Here is a 21,032-nt window from a genome sequence, read left to right as displayed (position 1 = left end):
GCTAGCGGCCATTTAGCAACCCATGTCCTCAGCTCTATACACAAAATCTCGGTGACAGGTTCCCTTTAAAGATGGCAACTGGTTTCGGCTGCACCCCTGGGGCTGGAACTGCTTCCCATGCAGTGATCAGGGGAGCCGTTCATTGTCTGGAATAGAATCAGTCTCTATGAAGAAACCCATGCTATTAAAAGTTTAAGTTCTTAAGGAGGGATGCAGGTGGCAGGACACAGTAAGAACATGGCAAATTCAACCGTCATTACAATGTCGGAATGTATGGCATAAGCGATTTTAAGATTCAAGCCGCTGGGGGAAAAGGGTGGGGGGGGGGGTCAAAAAAAATGTTTAAAGAAAGTTTTAAAAAAATATCAAAATTCAAAATCAACTCCTTTCCTCAATTAAAAGAAAAAAATAAATAAAATACAGGTATTGCAGTGTCACAAAATTCTCCCAAAATATAAATGTATTTATCCTGTACAGTGAACAAAGTGACAGAAAAAAATAAAATATCTAAACTGGGCAAACTGCAGGTTCTTTGTCACCGTCTCCCAAAAACTTAATAAAATGTGATAAAAAATGTAATACACCTCCCCAAAATGCCATCACCGAAAACTACAGATCTTACTGCAAAAAATTAGCCCGCACACTGCTCCATAGACATAAATCTAAAAAAAAGTTATGCGGCTCAAAATATGTCAAAGAAAAATTGTAAAAAAAATCTTTTTTCCAACTTTATTTGTTGACAAACTACATACGGTAAATGTGATATCATTACAATTGTACTGATCCAGAGAATGAAGGGAGAAGGTCAGTTTGAATGGAAAAAAATATAGAAGTTATAGCAGGTAGTGAAAAAAAAAGCAAAAACATAAAAATCGTTGCTCAGGAAGGGGTTAATAGAAATAACGTAAAATTTTGGGTGCTGCTATTTCTAAAAGCAATGGCCCTGAGATTTCCAGTTTTGTATGGCTCACACAGCAACCTACTGTACATGATGCCAGTTTACACTGGCTGCGAAATGAGCTGCAGTACCAGAGAATGGCCACTACACAGAGTACAGAGCGTTTGTGTTACGGGTCATACATGGTTTACTTCTGGGCCGCAGCTATCAACTGCTTATGAATGAAACTATGAAAAAGTCATTAATCTGTTAGTCTCGCACAACCCCTAGAAAAGGGATATCCAGGTTAATTTTTGTTTTGTAATTTGCACCGTAAATCCACACTCCCCTGCTCCCAGCAGCTCGTTCCGGCTCTCTTCACTGGTCTTCCAGTTGTGCGCCGCTGCAGCCCATAACTGGTGACATGTCCCCAAGTGGCAAATAAAAGCAAAGAGACAGCATCCAGTAGTGTTATGAAGATTCTTCTTTATTAACGACATGTCCAAAGCACAGCAGCAAAGCAACGTTTCAATCCCTAAGGGCCTTTGTCAAACATAGGCTTGGAGGCTGTCAGTCTGCCTCTGTATGTTTGCATTCCGGGTGAGAGAGTCCCTATATTATTGACCATGCAGTAAGTAAACTGCATACTGGAGAGTGCTGCTGGGCATCTAATTTTATTAAGAGTCCCCAAGCAGCACCTCACTGCTGAGGCCAGCCATTGGCTACAGCAGCACACTTGACCCTGTCCATGCAGAATTCGGTAGAGGGGGACCTGAAGACCAGTGAAGAGAGCCATGAGGCTGATGAAAATAGATCTACAGGTACAGATGAGCTGTGAATTAGACCTTAAGAACCCCTTTAAAGTTTTGTAGTGGCCAAGTCAATGTCTTATTAGATCTTTCCTAATTTTGCTTTGGCAAACATTACATGGGTTTCCCGCAAATATCATTTATGGCATACCAATTTATGAGGTCACATCATCTGATTGGGGTCCAAACACTGGGATCCCCTCTGGGGTACATGATTCTCTGACTATGCACAAGAAGAAAACTCTGGCAGGAATAGTCTATTGCAGTCTATGGGAGACAAGGAAACAACAGAGACACACTGGTTGATCCGTTTGTGTATCAGGTAGGCTTCAATAATGGAAAAAAAAAAACATAATATAAAGAAACTTTCCACAGCACCAAAACAGATGTGTTACCTGGTAAGTGTGTACTCCCTGAGACCAGAATGCAGGTTCATGGCAGAAAAGGTTCCTATGCATCCACGCAGCCTTTTGTCCCGTCCAATCTTCCATGTTACAAACAGCGGGCTTGCAAAAGAAAAGCACATAAAATAGGACAATTACTAAATCTATACTTTGTGTATACTATGATACATAGTGCAATGCAGTGTCTAACAAACAGGACATCAGATGTTAAAGTGGTTTTCTGGTGCAGTACTATCCATATAGGTCATCAATATCAAAGCAGCGGAGTCCAGCTTCTGGCACCCCCGACAGACTGCTGACCGAAGGGGATAGGTGGGAAGCGCCAATTCACTGTTTACACGACACAGTGCCATACATCTTGTAGTGGCTGTATGTGGTATTGCAACTCTGTCCCGTTCACTTGAATGAGACAGAGCTGTTTAGGGGTTCTCCGGCTTAATCTTTTTTTGGCCAATACATGCTAACCTGTGGAGGAAAGATTATTGGTCACATACTTACCTTCCAGAGTGCAGCTGTTCTTGAGATCTGCCTCTAGGTCACGTGGTCCCTCCAGATGGCTTTTCAGTGCTTCCGGCCAAAGTCCATCTTATCTTCCTGTCTTCTCTTCCTTTCTCCAGCAGGAGACGGATCGTCACGAGTGACGTCACCGCCTCCTGCTGGAGAAAGCACCAGCCGGCAATCTTCACAGCGCTGAATGCTAGTGCGCATGTGCAGGACCGCCGGCTGCTCTCTATATAGTACAAGCTTCTATGTGAAGCCTGTACCGACTCCTGCACAGCGCGATGTAAGCACTGTGCAGGAGTGACAGCTTAGCCATCAGCCACAGAGGCTGATCCCTATGCTGTGCATGTCACAGGGGGCACTGGATGGTAAACGGGGGCACTGTGAGCGTCACTGTTGTGGGGGCACTGTGGGCGTCACTGTTGTGGGGGCACTGTGGGCATCATCGTTACGGGCGCCGAGTATAAGTGATAGGGCTTGTGCACAGAACCGTATCTGTTGCGGTCTGCACGGATCCACTGAATAAGGTTACTGTCTGTGCGGTTCACATTTTTTTTGAAGTCCTATTGAGTTCTATGGGTTTTAGATCTGCATTATCAGGACCAGAATAGGACATACATCCGTATGTCAGTTCCAGTAAAGACAGAACATGTCCTATTCTGGTCCTCAAAATGAGGACCTAAAATCCATAGAACAAAATGGGACTGCAAAAAATGCATAATGGTTTAGATACACAGCTCAGCAGACAGGATCATTCAAGATAGGCTTAGATACACCACTCAGCAGGCTGTGTCATACAAAATGGAATTAGATATACAGCTCAGCAGGCAGCATCATAAGAAATGGGATTAGATACACATTTTAACACGCTGTATCATAGAAGATGGGATTAGATACACACTTCAGCAGGCAGTATCACAACAGCATGTGTATCAGGCACACATACAGGATAGGATTAGATACAGATGTGATTGGATACGCTTGCTGATTCCAGCTGTTTATCACACTCTGGAGATAGTGAGAGAAGAGCCTGTGGATGGTCAGTGATGGGATTAGATACACAACTCAGCAGGCTATATCACACAGGATAGGATTAGATACACATGAGGGCAGAGACTGTGGACAGTCAGTGATGGGATTTAGACACTGGGTGATAAGTAGATTCATGTCTGGGTGTAGAAAGATGGACACAGGAGTTATAGATGGAGTAGCTGCTGCAGGCAGAGCAGTGGGGGCGTGTCCAGCCTGTGACTCATCTCTGTGCAGTGCAGCCAGGCTTGTGTATCAATAAAGTTATGTATTCAACAAAACAAGAAGGGGAGAAAGTAAACAGATCTGCCAGGATAAGGCTACTTTCACACTTGCGGCAGTGTGATCCGGTGGGCAGTCCCGTCGTCGCATGTCTTCAGTTTTTTTGCCGGAGAGAAAACCGTAGCATGCTGCGGTTTTCTCTTTTGCCCGATCAGTCAAAACGACGGAACTGAAGACATCCTGATGCATCCTGAACGGATTACTCTCCATTCAGAATGCATGGGGATAAAACTGATCAGTTATTTTCCGGTATAGAGCCCCTGTGATGGAACTCTATGCCGGAAAAGAAAAACGCAAGTGTGAAAGTACCCTAATGTGATGTCTTCCAAGTGGGAATAGAAGCTCAGACATGAAAAACAGGTATTGGGGGCATATGTATGCATGGTGAGGGGTGTTAGGAGCACATAAAAATAATTTTTATTTTGGGACTGGACAACCTCTTAGTGCTATGGCATCTTGATTTAACTGATGAGTGGGGGTGCAGAAAGTCGAGCCGCACCAATTTTATATTGATGGTTTTTCCTAAGGACAACACAATATTACAATACCATAAAACCCCTTTTAAAAAGGGAATCGGTCACCAACGACCTCCTTATAAAACTATCTGCATAGACACCTGGCTGTGGTTTACCTGAAGTGTACCAGAAGTTACACTATAACAGGTATATTTAGTGTTAGGAACCCGTCTAACTAGAGATTGCCTTGACGTTTGGCAGACTGGCTCAAATAATTTTGTACAAAATGATTTGCCAAGTATCTCTAACTTATTAGTTCAGCATTTGATATTATGATGCAATTTTGTACTTTATTTGGTTTGCAGTGAGCTGTTGCATTGCTTGTTTTGTTTACCAGAGGTTACATTCCAGAGTTGATAATTTTTCTTAATATGCAAATTAGGCCTTCGGTGCAATGAGGGTGTCACCACTGATCTTGTTGCACCCAAGCTCCGCTCCTTTCTGTTGCCAGCCCCTCCCTCACTGCTTTGCTGCTGCCTGGCCCTGTCAATCAAAGCAGCAAGGGAGTGGCTGGCCACAGAAAGGAGCAGAGCTTGGGTGAAACAAGAGCAATGGTGGCACCCTCACTGCACCAAAGGCCTAAGTTGCATATTAAGAAAAAGTATAACTCGAGAACAGAGTCTCGGATCGAACAAAAGAAACCAGTGTTTTAATCAGATGAACCACAGCCATGTGTCTATGCAGACAGTTGGATAGGGAGGTCACTGGTGGCAGATTCCCTTGAAATGTAGGTCAGAATCTGCGGAGGCTTTGCAACAAACTGCCAGATCTCCAGGCTCCTGTTCTTAAAGGGGTTTCCTATATTGATGACCTATCCTCTGGATAGGTCAACAATATCACACTGGTGGGGGTGCAACTCCAAGCACCCAAGTCAATTGACTATTTGAAGAGAACACCGTGTTCCTTTGAGCATTGCGTTCTCTCCCTCATCCTGAGGATAGGTCATGAATATAGGAATCTGGACAACCCCTTTAATGGTGGTGTTACTCTACTAGAGGTATATACTGCTCCAAATCACAAGAGTCATCAATACCTACACAAAATAAAAACATTGCTACTAAACACCTAAGGGTACTTTCACACTCGCGTTTTTCTTTTCCGGCATAGAGTTCCGTCCTAGGGGCTCAATACCGGAAAAGAACTGACCAGTTTTATCCTAATGCATTCTGAATGGAGAGCAATCCGTTCAGGATGCATCAGGATGTCTTCAGTTCAGTCTTTTTGACTGATCAAGACCGAGAAAAAAACGCAGCATGCTACGGTTTCATCTCCGGCCAAAAAAACGGAACAATTACCTGAATGCCGGATCTGGCATTTTTTTCCATAGGAATGTATTCGTGCCGGAACCGTCCTTCCGATCTGCGCATGCGTAGACCGAAAGAAATCTGAAGAAAGTAAATGCCAGATCCGTTTTTCAGGATGACACCGCAAAGATTAATCCGGCATTTCAATGCATTTGTAAGACTGATCAGGATCCTGATCCGTCTGTCAAATGCCATCAGTTGGCATACGTTTTGACGGATCTCACAGGCAGTTTCGGCGACGGAACTGCTTGCCAGATCACTCTGCAGCAAGTGTGAAAGTAGCCTAATTTTTCTACAGAGTTCACCACCACTATGAAGTCTGATACCATTGCTCACACACTTAAAGCACAAGTATCACATAGTGCTGTGCTACACGTCACCGCTACTGTATGTCCACAACCAGCACCAAAGGGAAATAAATCCCATGCGTAGTATGGAAGTCCCTATGTTCCTATGTCCCGCTGAAGCTTTAGTGACTGATAATCATTTCCCCAACTGCTTACAGCATGATCTCCAAGATTAGGAACCCTTCCAAAGATGTGAAAGGCTTTGGATCTTACAAGACATCGTCAGATGCGTGAAACTGCATATAAAGTTGAAAACTAAGGATAAAAAAGCCTTTGCATTAAGTTTGTTCCACTGCATAATACAGAAATTGTCAAAGTGCACATCATTTACCATGACACCGCGCACATCCAGCACACAGGGCATCTAAAGGGTGGGCAAGAAGGGTCCAGTAAACTGAAAATTCTGATATGACTGCAGTACACACCAGGTCTTCTAACGGTTCATTCACACCTCCCCATAATGGGTCCGCATCCGTTCCGCAATTTTGCGGAACGAGTGCGGACCCATTCATTCCGTTCTGCGACCCCGCAAATAAATAGAACATGTCCTATTCTTGTCCGCAGCCAAGGAACAGGCATCTCTATTATAGTGCCGGCTATGTGCAAAATGCACATGTCCAGTGTCCGCGTTTTGCGGATCTGCAATTTGCGGACCACAAAACAGTTGCAGACGTGTGAATGGACCCAAAAACGACAGTCTGAGCGACAGTCACATGACTTACACGACCAGCGCAAGTGCAGATTACAGCAAGGAGAATCTCCCTACACATGCACTGGATGGGTCCAGTTACCATATAGCACATGTACTGAAGTGGAGGGAGTCAAGAACCACCCAGAGAAGCTGTTACACGACCTCTGCCATCCTGAGTCGTCCTACAGAAGTGGAGGGTGCCAGCTTCCTCTGTTGACATCTTCAATATCAGGGCAGCTGGGGGCCCTCACTGTCACAACGGGGGTGAAATAAAAGTCATATGGTTGCATCCAGAATCAAACATTACTGTGTATGGGCTTTTTAGAAATCTATGTATAGACTGGTCAACCAGAACTATGATTAGACAGACAGATAGTTCTGTCCCCATTCACAGCACAACCCCCATCATTGCTGTACAGCCACCTAACAGAAGTAGCTTCTTTCAGAAGGATAAGAAGCCCTGCCACACTGCCAAAATGCATCTTCTATATTTATATATAAAGGATGTATGTATGTATATTTTATATATGTGTGTTTATGTATGTTCCGCGATCACTCAAAACGCAACCATCGATTTCAACCTAACTTGGTATACCCATCTCTTGCTACCTGGAAAGAAATCTTGTGGGGGTTTCAGCTCTCTAGGGCGTACCGTTCCCAAGATATTCCCCCAAAATGACCTGCATTAGCCAATACAAGCCTGCAAGTCGTTCTCTTCATATCCCAACTGCCATACACCCGGTCACATGTCCCTTATCAGCCAATAGAAGCTCGCAGGTCCTTAGTCTCCACATACACACAGTTTGACTCCAGGTTCCCATAACAAAATATGAAAATTGTTGAGACAAAATGTCGCGTGGCATTAAAGGGGCAGGGCACTGTGTAGGTCACTTAAATGGGCGTTCACTGTAGATGTTACTGTTAAGGAGGCAGGCCGCTGTGGAGGTCATTGTTAAAGGGGCAGGGGCCGCCACAAAAGGGGCAACTGCTGTGGAGGTCACTGTTAAGGCAGCAGGCCCCTGAGGAGGTCACTGTCAATGGAGTGGGGTTCTGTGAAACTCACTGTTAAAGGGACGGGCTGCTGTGAAGGTCAAAGTTAAGGGGATGGATGCTGTGGAGGTCCCATTTTAAAGTGGCGGGGGGGGGGGGATAATGTTAAGTGGTGGGGTGCTGTAGAGGTCACTGTTATGGGGGATATTGTTGATATCTTCTAACACACAAACATTAATAGAAATAGATGAAATATACTGGTGCGAAGCCGGGTCCTTCTGCTAGTATATTATATAAATGAAAACAAATAAAAAAGTAACTGCATTGCAAACTGAATGCAGACTGGAAGACACCTAGCATAATAGGGTTTAATGGAGGACATGAAACAATGAGAAGTGACATTTTGCAAGCAAGTCTGCATACATGCTGGGCAATTTCTGAATAATGCAGGAAGCGGCTACTACTTCAATATTAATTAAAAAGGTGAATCAAGGTAAATGGATGAGCGAACAGGATTTATGTAACCAGGGCTATGGAGTCGGTAAGCCAAAGTTCTGAGTCAGCTCCCGCTGTAATTCAAACGGCCAATAATTTAGTAACAAATTTCCTGTAGTAAAATGGAAACACCATTTTCTCTTACTACTATACCTTATTTATTGGATTACAGTTTCTGAAATTCCTTATATTTTCTAAATTCTGGTAAGTAAATATGCAGTCTTCTATGCATTCAAAAACTGGAACACAGTTACACCATTAATAACCAAGAAATCTATGCATTTGTCCTCAGAAAAAGGTAAAAAAAAAAAAAAAAAAAAACTATAAAATGTCGTGGAAATGCAGAGAATCATGTGGAAGTCTAAATGGGAATAAAAGAAACAGGTAAAAGTGTAGCTGGTATATTCAGTGCTGGTCCTAGAAGGGTTATCTGGGAATAAGTACCATATCACAGGTGGCTGCCTCTGTTATGGAAAGATTCATACTTACCTGCTGTGTGCCTCTTCCATCCAGCCCGCTGGCTCCCGTGTGTCTATCTTCCGGTCTGCGACTTGTTTACTTCCTGTTGGGCAAGGCAATTATCTTCTCCTCTGCAGCCAATGACTGGTGTCCACAAGAGACATCACTGCTGAAACCAGTCATTGGCGGCAGTGGAGCAACTCACCATGCCGAGGACAAATTAAACATGCCATGGACTGGAGAATGGACAGACGGGAGCTGGTGCACAGGACCAGAGCGGCAGGGAATATGTATGATTCTATCCATAGCAGACGCAAGCTGCAGCACTTGTGAAAAGTTACTTATTCCCACACAACAAACAGCTTTAATGCTGTCTTCCTGTTCTGTCTAGAAGTTCCCGAGATGACTGCAGGCATGCCCAGTAGTAAACTTCCTCCTCTGGTCTTCACTACTGAGCATGTGCAGCACAATTTCAGGCATTGTAACTAAAGGCCTTGGGGCAGCATGAAGATACCGAGTATACGGGATAGGAGAGAACACAGGAGAGTTGAGAACTGATTCTCCATCACCACTAGAACATCCTGCTTATCACGACACTAGTATAAGGAGAGGTGAGAACTGATTCTCTATCACCACTAGAACATCCTGCTCATCACCGACTATAGTATAAGGAGAGGTGAGAACTGATTCTCCATCTCCACTAGAACATCCTGCTTATCACGACACTAGTATAAGGAGAGGTGAGAACTGATTCTCTATCACCACTAGAACATCCTGCTCATCACCGACTATAGTATAAGGAGAGGTGAGAACTGATTCTCCATCTCCACTAGAACATCCTGCTTATCACGACACTAGTATAAGGAGAGGTGAGAACTGATTCTCTATCACCACTAGAACATCCTGCTCATCACCGACTATAGTATAAGGAGAGGTGAGAACTGATTCTCCATCTCCACTAGAACATCCTGCTTATCACCAACTATAGTATAAGGAGAGGTGAGAACTGATTCTCTATCACCACTAGAACATCCTGCTTATCACCAATTTTCTTATAGGGGCTTTAGATTTTATAGAACATAAAATATATCAAACTTTCCTACATTTATTTGAAAGTTAATAAATTGCACAATAACAGATACTATTCTTTTTAAGCTAGAATCTGAACATTTCTGACTACAGAGCCCTTTATGTAATGGAAAATGATGCTGCTGAAACCTACTTGATACCATACTCTATTATAAGAGCACTAAATGTCCACCATCTATGAGACACCATTGCTAGCACTTTGTGCCTGCAATCATGACCTGAAAACAAATGAAGTGCAAATGTTCTGCTGCTAAATGAAAAAAGAAACGTTGTAGTTTGCACTGCTAGCTTTAAATAGAATTAGGCCTCATGCACACGACCGTTGTTTCATTCCGTGTCCGTTCAGTTTTTCGTGATTTTCTGCAGACCCATTGACTTTCAATGGGTCCGTTGAAAACTCTGCTAATGCACCGCTTGTCATCCGCGTCCGTGATTCCAGTCCGTCAAAAAAATATAACCTGTCCTATTTTTTTCATGGAAAACGGTTTGCGGACCCATTCAAGTCAATGGGACCGTGAAAAAACGCGGAGGCACACAAGATTGTCATCCGCGTCTGCGTGTCCGTTTTTTTCTTATCATTTGCATGGCAAACTTGAGTTAGACTTTTTTTTTTACTTTCCTTCATGTCTGGTGATCCTCCAAAAATAAAAGTAGATACACGGAAACAAAAACGGATCATGGAACAACGGAAACCCATTTTGTGGAACGGAACACAACAACGTCATGTGCATGAGGCCATACATAGAAGATTTAAAGAGGGGAGGTGAGAGGTCCTGATATGTCTGGTTAGGTACTACTAGTACTTGTATTCTTCTTCCTAACAATTCTGGAGAATCTATTATGACTATGTAGTACCATTTGTTCATTATTCCTGCTAGAAGTTCTTACTGAATTGCCAATAGTTTTCAATGATGGTCTGCCCAGCCCATGCCCTGGAGGATTTTTCATTTTTCATTCCCTGCCATAACTTTTTTATTTTTCCGTTCACATAGCCGTATGAGGGCTTGTTTTTTTTGCAGGACAAGTTGTACTTTCTAATAGCACTATTTAATATTGCATACAATGTTATGGTAAGCTGGAAACCAGTTTTATGGAGTTTGTTTTCATGGTGTTTGAAAACTGACTTTTTCCCCTTCATTCTCCACGTCAGTGCGATTACGGCAATGCCACATTTATATCGTTTTTCTTGTGTTTTAATACTGGGGGGGGGGGGGGGAATGTAAACAATTTTTTTTTTCCATTGCCATATTCTGACCTCAATAACTTGCTTGTAGTTATGTGTACGGAGCTGTGTGGAAGCTCATTTTTTGCGGGGCGATCAGTACTTTTCAATGATACCAGATTGGGGTGTGTATCACTTAATTCAATTTTTGTGGGACATGAAGCAACAATTTTTTTTTTTTTTAAACACTCCCATGAAGTTCACATTAATCATTAGAATAGGAGGAAGTGGTTAAACAGTCTGTCAGTATGATCAACCCTATTAAACCAGGCATACTGCCTGGTAGGGTTTATTATGCGGATTACAACGATAACTCTCTTTGGTGTGTACAGTCAGCTCCATAAATATTGGGACATTGACACAATAGTAACATTTTTGGCTCTATACACCACCACAATGGATATGAAATGAAACGAACAAGATGTGCTTTAACTGCAGACAGTCAGCTTTAAGGGTATTTACATCCAAACCAGGTGAACGGTGTAGGAATTGCAACAGTTTGCATATGGGCCTCCCACTTGTTAAGGGACCAAAAGTAATGGACAATTGGCTTCTCAGCTGTTCCATGGCCAGGTGTGTGTTATTCCCTCATTATCCCAATTACAATGAGCAGATAAAAGGTCCAGAGTTCATTTCAAGTGTGCTATTTGCATTTGGAATCTGTTGCTGTCAACTCTCCAGATGAGATCCAAAGAGCTGTCACTATCAGTGAAGCAAGCCATCATTAGGCTGAAAAAACATAAACCCATCAGAGAGATAGCAAAAACATTAGGCATGGCCAAAACAACTGTTTGGAACATTCTTAAAAAGAAGGAGCGCACCGGTGAGCTTAGCAACACCAAAAGACCCGGAAGACCACGGAAAACAACTGTGGTGGATGACCGAAGAAGTCTTTGCCTGGTAAAGAAACAGTTGGCCAGATCAAATACACTCTCTAGGACAGTGATGGCGAGCCTATGACACGGGTGCCAGAGGCGGCACTCAGAGGCCTCTCTGTGGGCACCCACGGCTTGGAAAAAGTCTATGGCGTACCAATATGCTTTAGACTTTTCCTGCCATTCATCAGCACAGGACGCACTATGAACGGCACAGGCAGAGCAGATGTTTGGATCCATCAGTTACATTGTTAAAAAAAATATAGAACGATTTTTTATTTTTTTTATGTTTACAGCACACTGGTCTGTTATAGAAGCCAGAACTGTAGGAGACGGCTCTTGGTGCAGCCAGTTAACTTACTGCCAGAAGCAGGTTTGTTGTAAGATAAAGATAGAAAGTCTTTGCCGGAAACTACGGAGAAGGCATATAACTGAGCCAAACGGAGCCCTTAGGACCCCATAGGCTATAATGGACCCCATTGGGTCCTTAGGCTCTGTTCGGCTCAGTTATATGCCTTCTCCGTCCTTTCCACTCTCCTGCTCCTAAACGGAGCAGAACGGAAAGGCTGAACGGTGATGTGAACGAAGCCTAAGGCTTTGTTCACATAAGCGTTTAGGTTTTTATTCATAACCAAAGCGTACAACAAACCCCTAAGTTATAATGGGGCCAGTCATGGTTTCCAATTTTTTTGTGCGCAAGAATAATGGCGCATGCAGCCTATCCATTCTGTCCAAAATGCTTTAACTGTCAACATTCTACAAAGTTGCTCAGAACCACAATTCTATATTGCATTTAAAACTCCCCAATGAAAAATCACCAGCTGCTCCGTTGTTGTCCTGCAGTGCTGATGTTACTTGAGAACTATAGTCGATCAGTGCACAGTGACTGGCTGCAGCGGCTACATGCAGGGAGGTGCTGCAGGACAGCAGCAGAGAATGGTGGGAGCACTAAAGCAGCGGGGGATTTTACAGACAAGTAGTATTTATTTTTGGCTTTTTTATGACATACCCTGCTTACTCCATAATTTTTAAACCTCCTGGACAAACCCTTTAAGTCAGGGATGGCCAACCTGCGGCTCTCTAGCAAAACTACAACTCCCAGCATGCAAAGAATGCCTACAGCAGGGCAAGGTGGGCATTGTAGTTTTACAACATCTGGCACAGGTTGGCCAGCCCTGATTTAAGTGATTCTGTATGGGTTCTCTAATGGGTCTGCCTTATCAGAAAGGCTGAGGTGGTTTGCTTTTTACCAGCTGACACTGCACCTACTTTGCATAGTGTAACTGGAGGATCTCCAACTCTGAGGACAATCAGACGCCGACGGCTAAAAATAATTAGGCATGCAGTTTAACGTGTGCTGTAAGTCCCAGACCACATGGAAGGGTCACTAACCTTTCAGTGTGTCAGAAATAAGCCATTGCTGTAGGAGTTATAATTACACAGTAGCCGTTATACAACAAATGTCTCATCGAATTTTTTTTTTATCTTAAAGGGATTCTGTTGTGAGATTTGAGCCCTATAAGCTAAACATATGGCCATGTCCGTACTAATAACATGAATCCTAAACTGCCCTTATTAAACCTGCTTGTGGCTCTATTAGCCCAAAAAACAGGTTTTTATAAGCTGTCCAAGGGGTTTTACGTTAATCCATGGTGCCCGCCCGCACCCCTCGCCATCTGGTGCCCAGCGCCGCCTTCCTCAGCGCCGCCTCCGCAATCCTCCCGTCCCTCTGCAAGATCCGGCGCCTGCGCACTAGGCTCAGCCTGATGCGCCGCGGACTCATGGCTGCGGCTTCGTTGAGCGAAGTGTGCATGCGCGTCAGGCCGGCGCATGCGCACTTCGCTCAACAAAGCCGCTGCCAGGAGTACCGTAAAATCCCTTGGACACCTTAGGTAGGTGAGTGACAGCTTATAAAAACCTGTTTTTTGGGCTAATAGAGCTACAAGCAGGTTTAATAAGGGCAGTTTAGGATTAATGTTATTAGTACGGACATGGCCATATGTTTAGCTTATAGGGCTCAAATCTCATGACAGAATCCCTTTAAACATTTTGGGCCAACATTTAGTGTGTCTTTTAAAGACATTTTTGCACCATACTCAAGTGTCTGGAAAACGAGGAGTTGCAAAATACTTAAAAAAAAAAATAATGCAGCCCTATAGTCTTACATGCCACTCTTGCTTAGTGCAGCATAACATAAAATATTTTAACTGTTCACATACAAAATATGTGTAAAAGTAATATCTAGACACAAGCATCATTCCAGTGTATACTTTGCCTGAGGTAAGAGATTAATTATGAAATATTTAATTGCTGGGGGAATCCTTTTAATGATAGAAAAGTAAAATCCTGTACTGTATAGATAAATACCAATATAAATGAAAAGCAGAGAATTTCAAGTATGTCTGCCCTCAGCAACGTCTCAGTCCCGATTCCTTTAATTAGCAGTGTTTCATGCTGGAACATATGAGGGAGGAATAGAGAACGCTGTGCTCCAAGTATCTGCCATACTTCAGGAATCAAAAGACTCCAGGGCCTGTTCTTCCAGCAAGTTGGTGGTCTCTCTTAAAACTCTAAATATGGTTTCTGCTTCCTCCAGTATCTTATCACATCCATGAGCACTGTATTCTAGAAGAAATGCTTGGGAGGCCGCTACAATTTTTTTATCTCAGATGTTGGCGGCACGTACAGCTGCAAAATGGATGGTATATCTGGGTACACCGCAGTCAGAGCTACACTACACCATAAGGAACATACAAGGTACCCATACGCCAGTCTTGATCTCCTTGCGCTGGCGTGAGATGTGCTTACTTTATTAATAATAAATTAGGTGCACTTCTTGCCCTTTCATGCACCAAAAAGTCAAATCTATGCAGACTAGGGGCTGGTGCAGACTTCGGGCTGGTGTAGACTTCGGCTACAACTTACGCTACTATCTGGCTCCGGTGGGCCACATGAACCCCCACCTCATATGACGTGCACCATAGTTAGTGACTTATTTATGCCACAACAGTGGTGTAAATGCCTTGATAAATGCCCCTCATGTTCTGAGCGGACACCGAACAGACCCTATTATAATCTATGGGGTCTTTAGGCTCCGTTACGCTCAATTAGGTCTCAGTCATCTGCAGAATCAGTCCTTTCCGTTCTCCTGCTCCTCAACGGAGTCAGAGAACGGAAAGGAGATATGGTGATGTGAACGAGGCCTAAGAAAGCCCATTTGAAGGAACGGGAACAGGCATCTTGCTAGATACTGCAATACAGTATCTAGCAAAACTATACTTTTTTGCGCAGCTGCAAAACTATACTTTTTTAAAACCAGTGATAAATGTACTTTGATGACAAAAGATGCACTGATGCCCATAACCTTTAAAGGCAATAGACACCTTTGGGCCCAATTTATCATTGAGCTAAATATCCTTTTTTCAAAACAATTTCTTGATTAATAATTTCCAACATTTTTTTCTCTGCATCTTTTAATTTTAGTGTATCTACTATTGCTCTCTGCCTCACTGATTCTTTCAGGGCTCAATCTGTAGTCATCATCTCTGAACTCCTGACGGCACATAAACGCTCACTGTTAATAAATTCTTAACGAACGGATAAGGGTACTTTCACACTTGCGTCAAAGTTTTATGGTATTGAGTTCCGTCCTCAGGGCTCAATACCGGAAAACAATTGATCAGTTTTATCCTAATGCATTCTGAATTGAGAGCAATCCATTCAGCATGCTATATTTTTTCTCTCCGGCCAAAAATCCTGAACACTTGCTGGAAGGCGGGATCCAGCAAAACAGATCAGGTTTAGCGGTCGATGCATGCGCAGACCTTAAAGAATGTGAAAAAATAAATACCGGATCAGTTTTTCCAGATGACAACCGGAAAGACGGCTCAGGTATTGCAATGCATTTGTGAGACGGATCCGGATCTGTCTGCCGGAATCCTCTGCCGCAAGTGTGAAAGTTCCCTAAGGCCCCTTTCACACGGGCGAGAATTCCGCGCGGGTGCAATGCGTGAGGTGAACGTATTGCACCTGCACTGAATGCGGCTGTGCACATGAGCGGTGATTTTCACGCATCACTTGTGCGTTGCGTGAAAATTGCAGCAAGCTCTATATTGTGCGTTTTTCACGCAACACAGGCCCCATAGAAGTGAACGGGGCTGCGTGAAAATCGCAAGCAAGTGCGGATGCGGTGCGATTTTCACGCATGGTTGCTAGGAGACGATCGGGACCCGATCTTTATTATTTTCCCATATAACAGGGTTATAAGTGGAAATAATAGCATTCTTAATATAGAATGCTTAGTAAAATGTCCATTGAGGGGTTGAAAATAATAAACCAATTTAACTCACCCCATCCACTTTGTCGTGTAGCGGATCTCCTCTTCTTTTTATTTTCTTCAGGACCTGACTAAAGGACCCACCTTTGAAGACGTCACTGCGCTCATCACATGGTCCATCACCATGGTGATGGACCATGTAATGAGCGCAGCGACATCAAAGGTCCTTTAGGCAGGTGCTGGAGAAAGTAAAAAGAGGAGATCCGCTACGCAACAAAGTGGATGGGGTTAGTTAAATTGGTTTATTATTTTTAACCCCTCAATGGACATTTTACTAAGCATTCTATATTAAGAATGCTATTATTTTCCCTTATAACCCTGTTATAAGGGAAAATAATAAAATCTACAGAACACCTAACCCATACCCGAACTTCTGTGAAGAAGTCCGGGTACCAAACATGCCGATTTTTCTCACGCGCGTGCAAAACGCATTAAAACACTGCACTTGCGCGGAAAAAATAAATAAAATCTGAAGAGTCTTCATTCAGCAGAAAAGAGAAGTGATTTCTTGATGTTCTTTTTCCTTTGGATCCACTTCTGGCTGATTCCAGCCCAAGAAAGTTCTCAATCATCATACGATCCCAACATTACTTTCTAACGGGTGACGTTATACGTTTCCACTACAGAGCTGCCAGTTCCTCAGTGGTTTACTGATGACAGGAGACTCCAGCAGCTGGACCCCTGGTGATCAGCTCAGTATCCACATCATCCCAGTATAAACCCCCACAGGACTACATGCGCCACATACTACAAACTATGATTTTGCATCATGTGCATTACAGCATTTGTTTTAGCCATGAACTACAGTATAACTACAGCACTTTATTCAGGCTGCAAGGTTCATGAATAAAAAATAAAAAAAAACTATAAAAACAAAAAAATATCCCAGCAGTGCTGGCAGAGAGAACCTCGCCATTCAGACGTGACCTCATATGAATCCAGCAGTGGGAGAACACAAATAAGTGTCCTTACTGGTTTGAGCACATCCCTCCAAGCCAAGCAAAATGTGCCAAAAAAAACAACAGAGCAGGCAGTGCTTTGTGTTATACCCTGCTAGGAGGAACCTCAATGTAAGACCGCCTGCCTTGTAGACACATACGCTTTTTCTATTGTGACATCTATACAAAAATGAATGTATAAATATAAGGGTGTAGGGGGTTAATAATAAACCAAAAGGATAGAAGGGGTTAATAAACCACAGCCAGAAGACTGGATCTCTGCTGTGCAAGGAAAATGCAGAAGAGGTGCAGGGCTAAGGCTACGTTCACACTTGGTGTTTTTTTAGGCATTCAGATCCAGCAGAGGATAATACAGGGGGAAGAAAAAACAAAAACATTTGTCTAGTCCTCCTGCATTCCAAATGGAAAGAGATGTTCAGGATGCATCAGGTGCAGTACTGAAAACACCAAGTCAATGGTGATGGGTCCATTTTTTTTATTTTTTTTTAGGAGCCAAAAAAAAAAAAAAAAAAAAAAAAAAAAAAAAAGGGTCACCCATTGATTTTCAATGTATTTAGTGACGGATCCGTTTTTGCTGATTTGATTTCACACAACCACATTCTAACAGAACAGATGCATCCTGATGTGCAAAATCAAAACGGATGTGTTCAGTTCCGGTATTGAGATCCGGCAGAGGAATTAACAACGCAAGTGTGAAAATAACCTAAACTAGCAGCGCAGTAGCCTTTATTAGGATAATAGGGGGGGGGGGGGGGCCATGACATCTGGAATCCTCAATGACAGAATTGCACCACTGCACCCACAAATCTTAAACTTACTGTTGCTATAGTCCTACTAATTAGGCAGTATGGAATTTGAGGATGTCATACCGTGCTACCTTCCTCCGAGACCAGGGTGAAAATTTCTACACTGGAACTCCATTTTCTGCTTTTATTTTTAATCTTAATTCGTACAAAATTGTGTTAGTCAATTTGAAAATATACATTTATAGTTATCTAACTTTTGTTTAGGGCTGCAGCTAACGATTATTTGAATAATCGATTAGTTGCCGATTAATTTCTTCGATTAATCGGGAAAAACGACAAAATTACAAAACAGAGGTTTATATGATCTTACTTAAAAAATTATGTTCAAAGGCCATATTAAAACAAATTGTGGGCGACACTATTATGGGGGATCTGTGGGCGACACTATTATGGGGGATCTGTGGGCGACACTTATGGGGGATCTGTGGGCGACACTTATGGGGGATCTGTGGGCGACACTTATGGGGGATCTGTGGGCGACACTTATGGGGGATCTGTGGGCGACACTTATGGGGGATCTGTGGGCGACACTTATGGGGGATCTGTGGGCGACACTTATGGGGGATCTGTGGGCGACACTTATGGGGATCTGTGGGCGACACTTATGGGGGATCTGTGGGCGACACTTATGGGGGATCTGTGGGCGACACTTATGGGGGATCTGTGGGCGACACTTATGGGGGATCTGTGGGCGACACTTATGGGGGATCTGTGGGCGACACTTATGGGGGATCTGTGGGCGACACTTATGGGGGATCTGTGGGCGACACTTATGGGGGATCTGTGGGCGACACTTATGGGGGATCTGTGGGCGACACTTATGGGGGATCTGTGGGCGACACTTATGGGGGATCTGTGGGCGACACTTATGGGGGATCTGTGGGCGACACTTATGGGGGATCTGTGGGCGACACTTATGGGGGATCTGTGGGCGACACTTATGGGGGATCTGTGGGCGACACTTATGGGGGATCTGTGGGCGACACTTATGGGGGATCTGTGGGCGACACTTATGGGGATCTGTGGGCGACACTTATGGGGGATCTGTGGGCGACACTTATGGGGGATCTGTGGGCGACACTTATGGGGGATCTGTGGGCGACACTTATGGGGGATCTGTGGGCGACACTTATGGGGGATCTGTGGGCGACACTTATGGGGGATCTGTGGGCGACACTTATGGGGGATCTGTGGGCGACACTTATGGGGGATCTGTGGGCGACACTTATGGGGGATCTGTGGGCGACACTTATGGGGATCTGTGGGCGACACTTATGGGGGATCTGTGGGCGACACTTATGGGGGATCTGTGGGCGACACTTATGGGGGATCTGTGGGCGACACTTATGGGGGATCTGTGGGCGACACTTATGGGGGATCTGTGGGCGACACTTATGGGGGATCTGTGGGCGACACTTATGGGGGATCTGTGGGCGACACTTATGGGGGATCTGTGGGCGACACTTATGGGGGATCTGTGGGCGACACTTATGGGGGATCTGTGGGCGACACTTATGGGGGATCTGTGGGCGACACTTATGGGGGATCTGTGGGCGACACTTATGGGGGATCTGTGGGCGACACTTATGGGGGATCTGTGGGCGACACTTATGGGGGATCTGTGGGCGACACTTATGGGGGATCTGTGGGCGACACTTATGGGGGATCTGTGGGCGACACTTATGGGGGATCTGTGGGCGACACTTATGGGGGATCTGTGGGCGACACTTATGGGGGATCTGTGGGCGACACTTATGGGGGATCTGTGGGCGACACTTATGGGGGATCTGTGGGCGACACTTATGGGGGATCTGTGGGCGACACTTATGGGGGATCTGTGGGCGACACTTATGGGGGATCTGTGGGCGACACTTATGGGGGATCTGTGGGCGACACTTATGGGGGATCTGTGGGCGACACTTATGGGGGATCTGTGGGCGACACTTATGGGGGATCTGTGGGCGACACTTATGGGGGATCTGTGGGCGACACTTATGGGGGATCTGTGGGCGACACTTATGGGGGATCTGTGGGCGACACTTATGGGGGATCTGTGGGCGACACTTATGGGGGATCTGTGGGCGACACTTATGGGGGATCTGTGGGCGACACTTATGGGGGATCTGTGGGCGACACTTATGGGGGATCTGTGGGCGACACTTATGGGGGATCTGTGGGCGACACTTATGGGGGATCTGTGGGCGACACTTATGGGGGATCTGTGGGCGACACTTATGGGGGATCTGTGGGCGACACTTATGGGGGATCTGTGGGCGACACTTATGGGGGATCTGTGGGCGACACTTATGGGGGATCTGTGGGCGACACTTATGGGGGATCTGTGGGCGACACTTATGGGGGATCTGTGGGCGACACTTATGGGGGATCTGTGGGCGACACTTATGGGGGATCTGTGGGCGACACTTATGGGGGATCTGTGGGCGACACTTATGGGGGATCTGTGGGCGACACTTATGGGGGATCTGTGGGCGACACTTATGGGGGATCTGTGGGCGACACTTATGGGGGATCTGTGGGCGACACTTATGGGGGATCTGTGGGCGACACTTATGGGGGATCTGTGGGCGACACTTATGGGGGATCTGTGGGCGACACTTATGGGGATCTGTGGGCGACACTTATGGGGGATCTGTGGGCGACACTTATGGGGATCTGTGGGCGACACTTATGGGGGATCTGTGGGCGACACTTATGGGGGATCTGTGGGCGACACTTATGGGGGATCTGTGGGCGACACTTATGGGGGATCTGTGGGCGACACTTATGGGGGATCTGTGGGCGACACTTATGGGGGATCTGTGGGCGACACTTATGGGGGATCTGTGGGCGACACTTATGGGGGATCTGTGGGCGACACTTATGGGGGATCTGTGGGCGACACTTATGGGGGATCTGTGGGCGACACTTATGGGGGATCTGTGGGCGACACTTATGGGGGATCTGTGGGCGACACTTATGGGGGATCTGTGGGCGACACTTATGGGGGATCTGTGGGCGACACTTATGGGGGATCTGTGGGCG

The 21,032-nt window shown here is 44.9% G+C and overlaps 1 protein-coding gene across 2 annotated transcripts in view; it reads right to left on the bottom strand.

Moving 5' to 3' along the window:
* AMMECR1 (AMMECR nuclear protein 1) overlaps nucleotides 1–21,032 on the bottom strand; it is a 169,620-nt gene that overhangs the window by 56,071 nt on the left and 92,517 nt on the right. For both annotated transcript variants that reach the window (XM_044305880.1, XM_044305882.1), the window contains one exon: nucleotides 2,082–2,192. In XM_044305880.1, the coding sequence (XP_044161815.1) occupies nucleotides 2,082–2,192 (111 nt within the window). The remainder of the gene's footprint in view (nucleotides 1–2,081; nucleotides 2,193–21,032) is intronic.

The sequence above is a fragment of the Bufo gargarizans genome, chromosome 9, assembly GCF_014858855.1.
Source record: "Bufo gargarizans isolate SCDJY-AF-19 chromosome 9, ASM1485885v1, whole genome shotgun sequence".
Taxonomy (NCBI): domain Eukaryota; kingdom Metazoa; phylum Chordata; class Amphibia; order Anura; family Bufonidae; genus Bufo; species Bufo gargarizans.
This window is presented reverse-complemented; position numbering and strand designations above follow the sequence as displayed.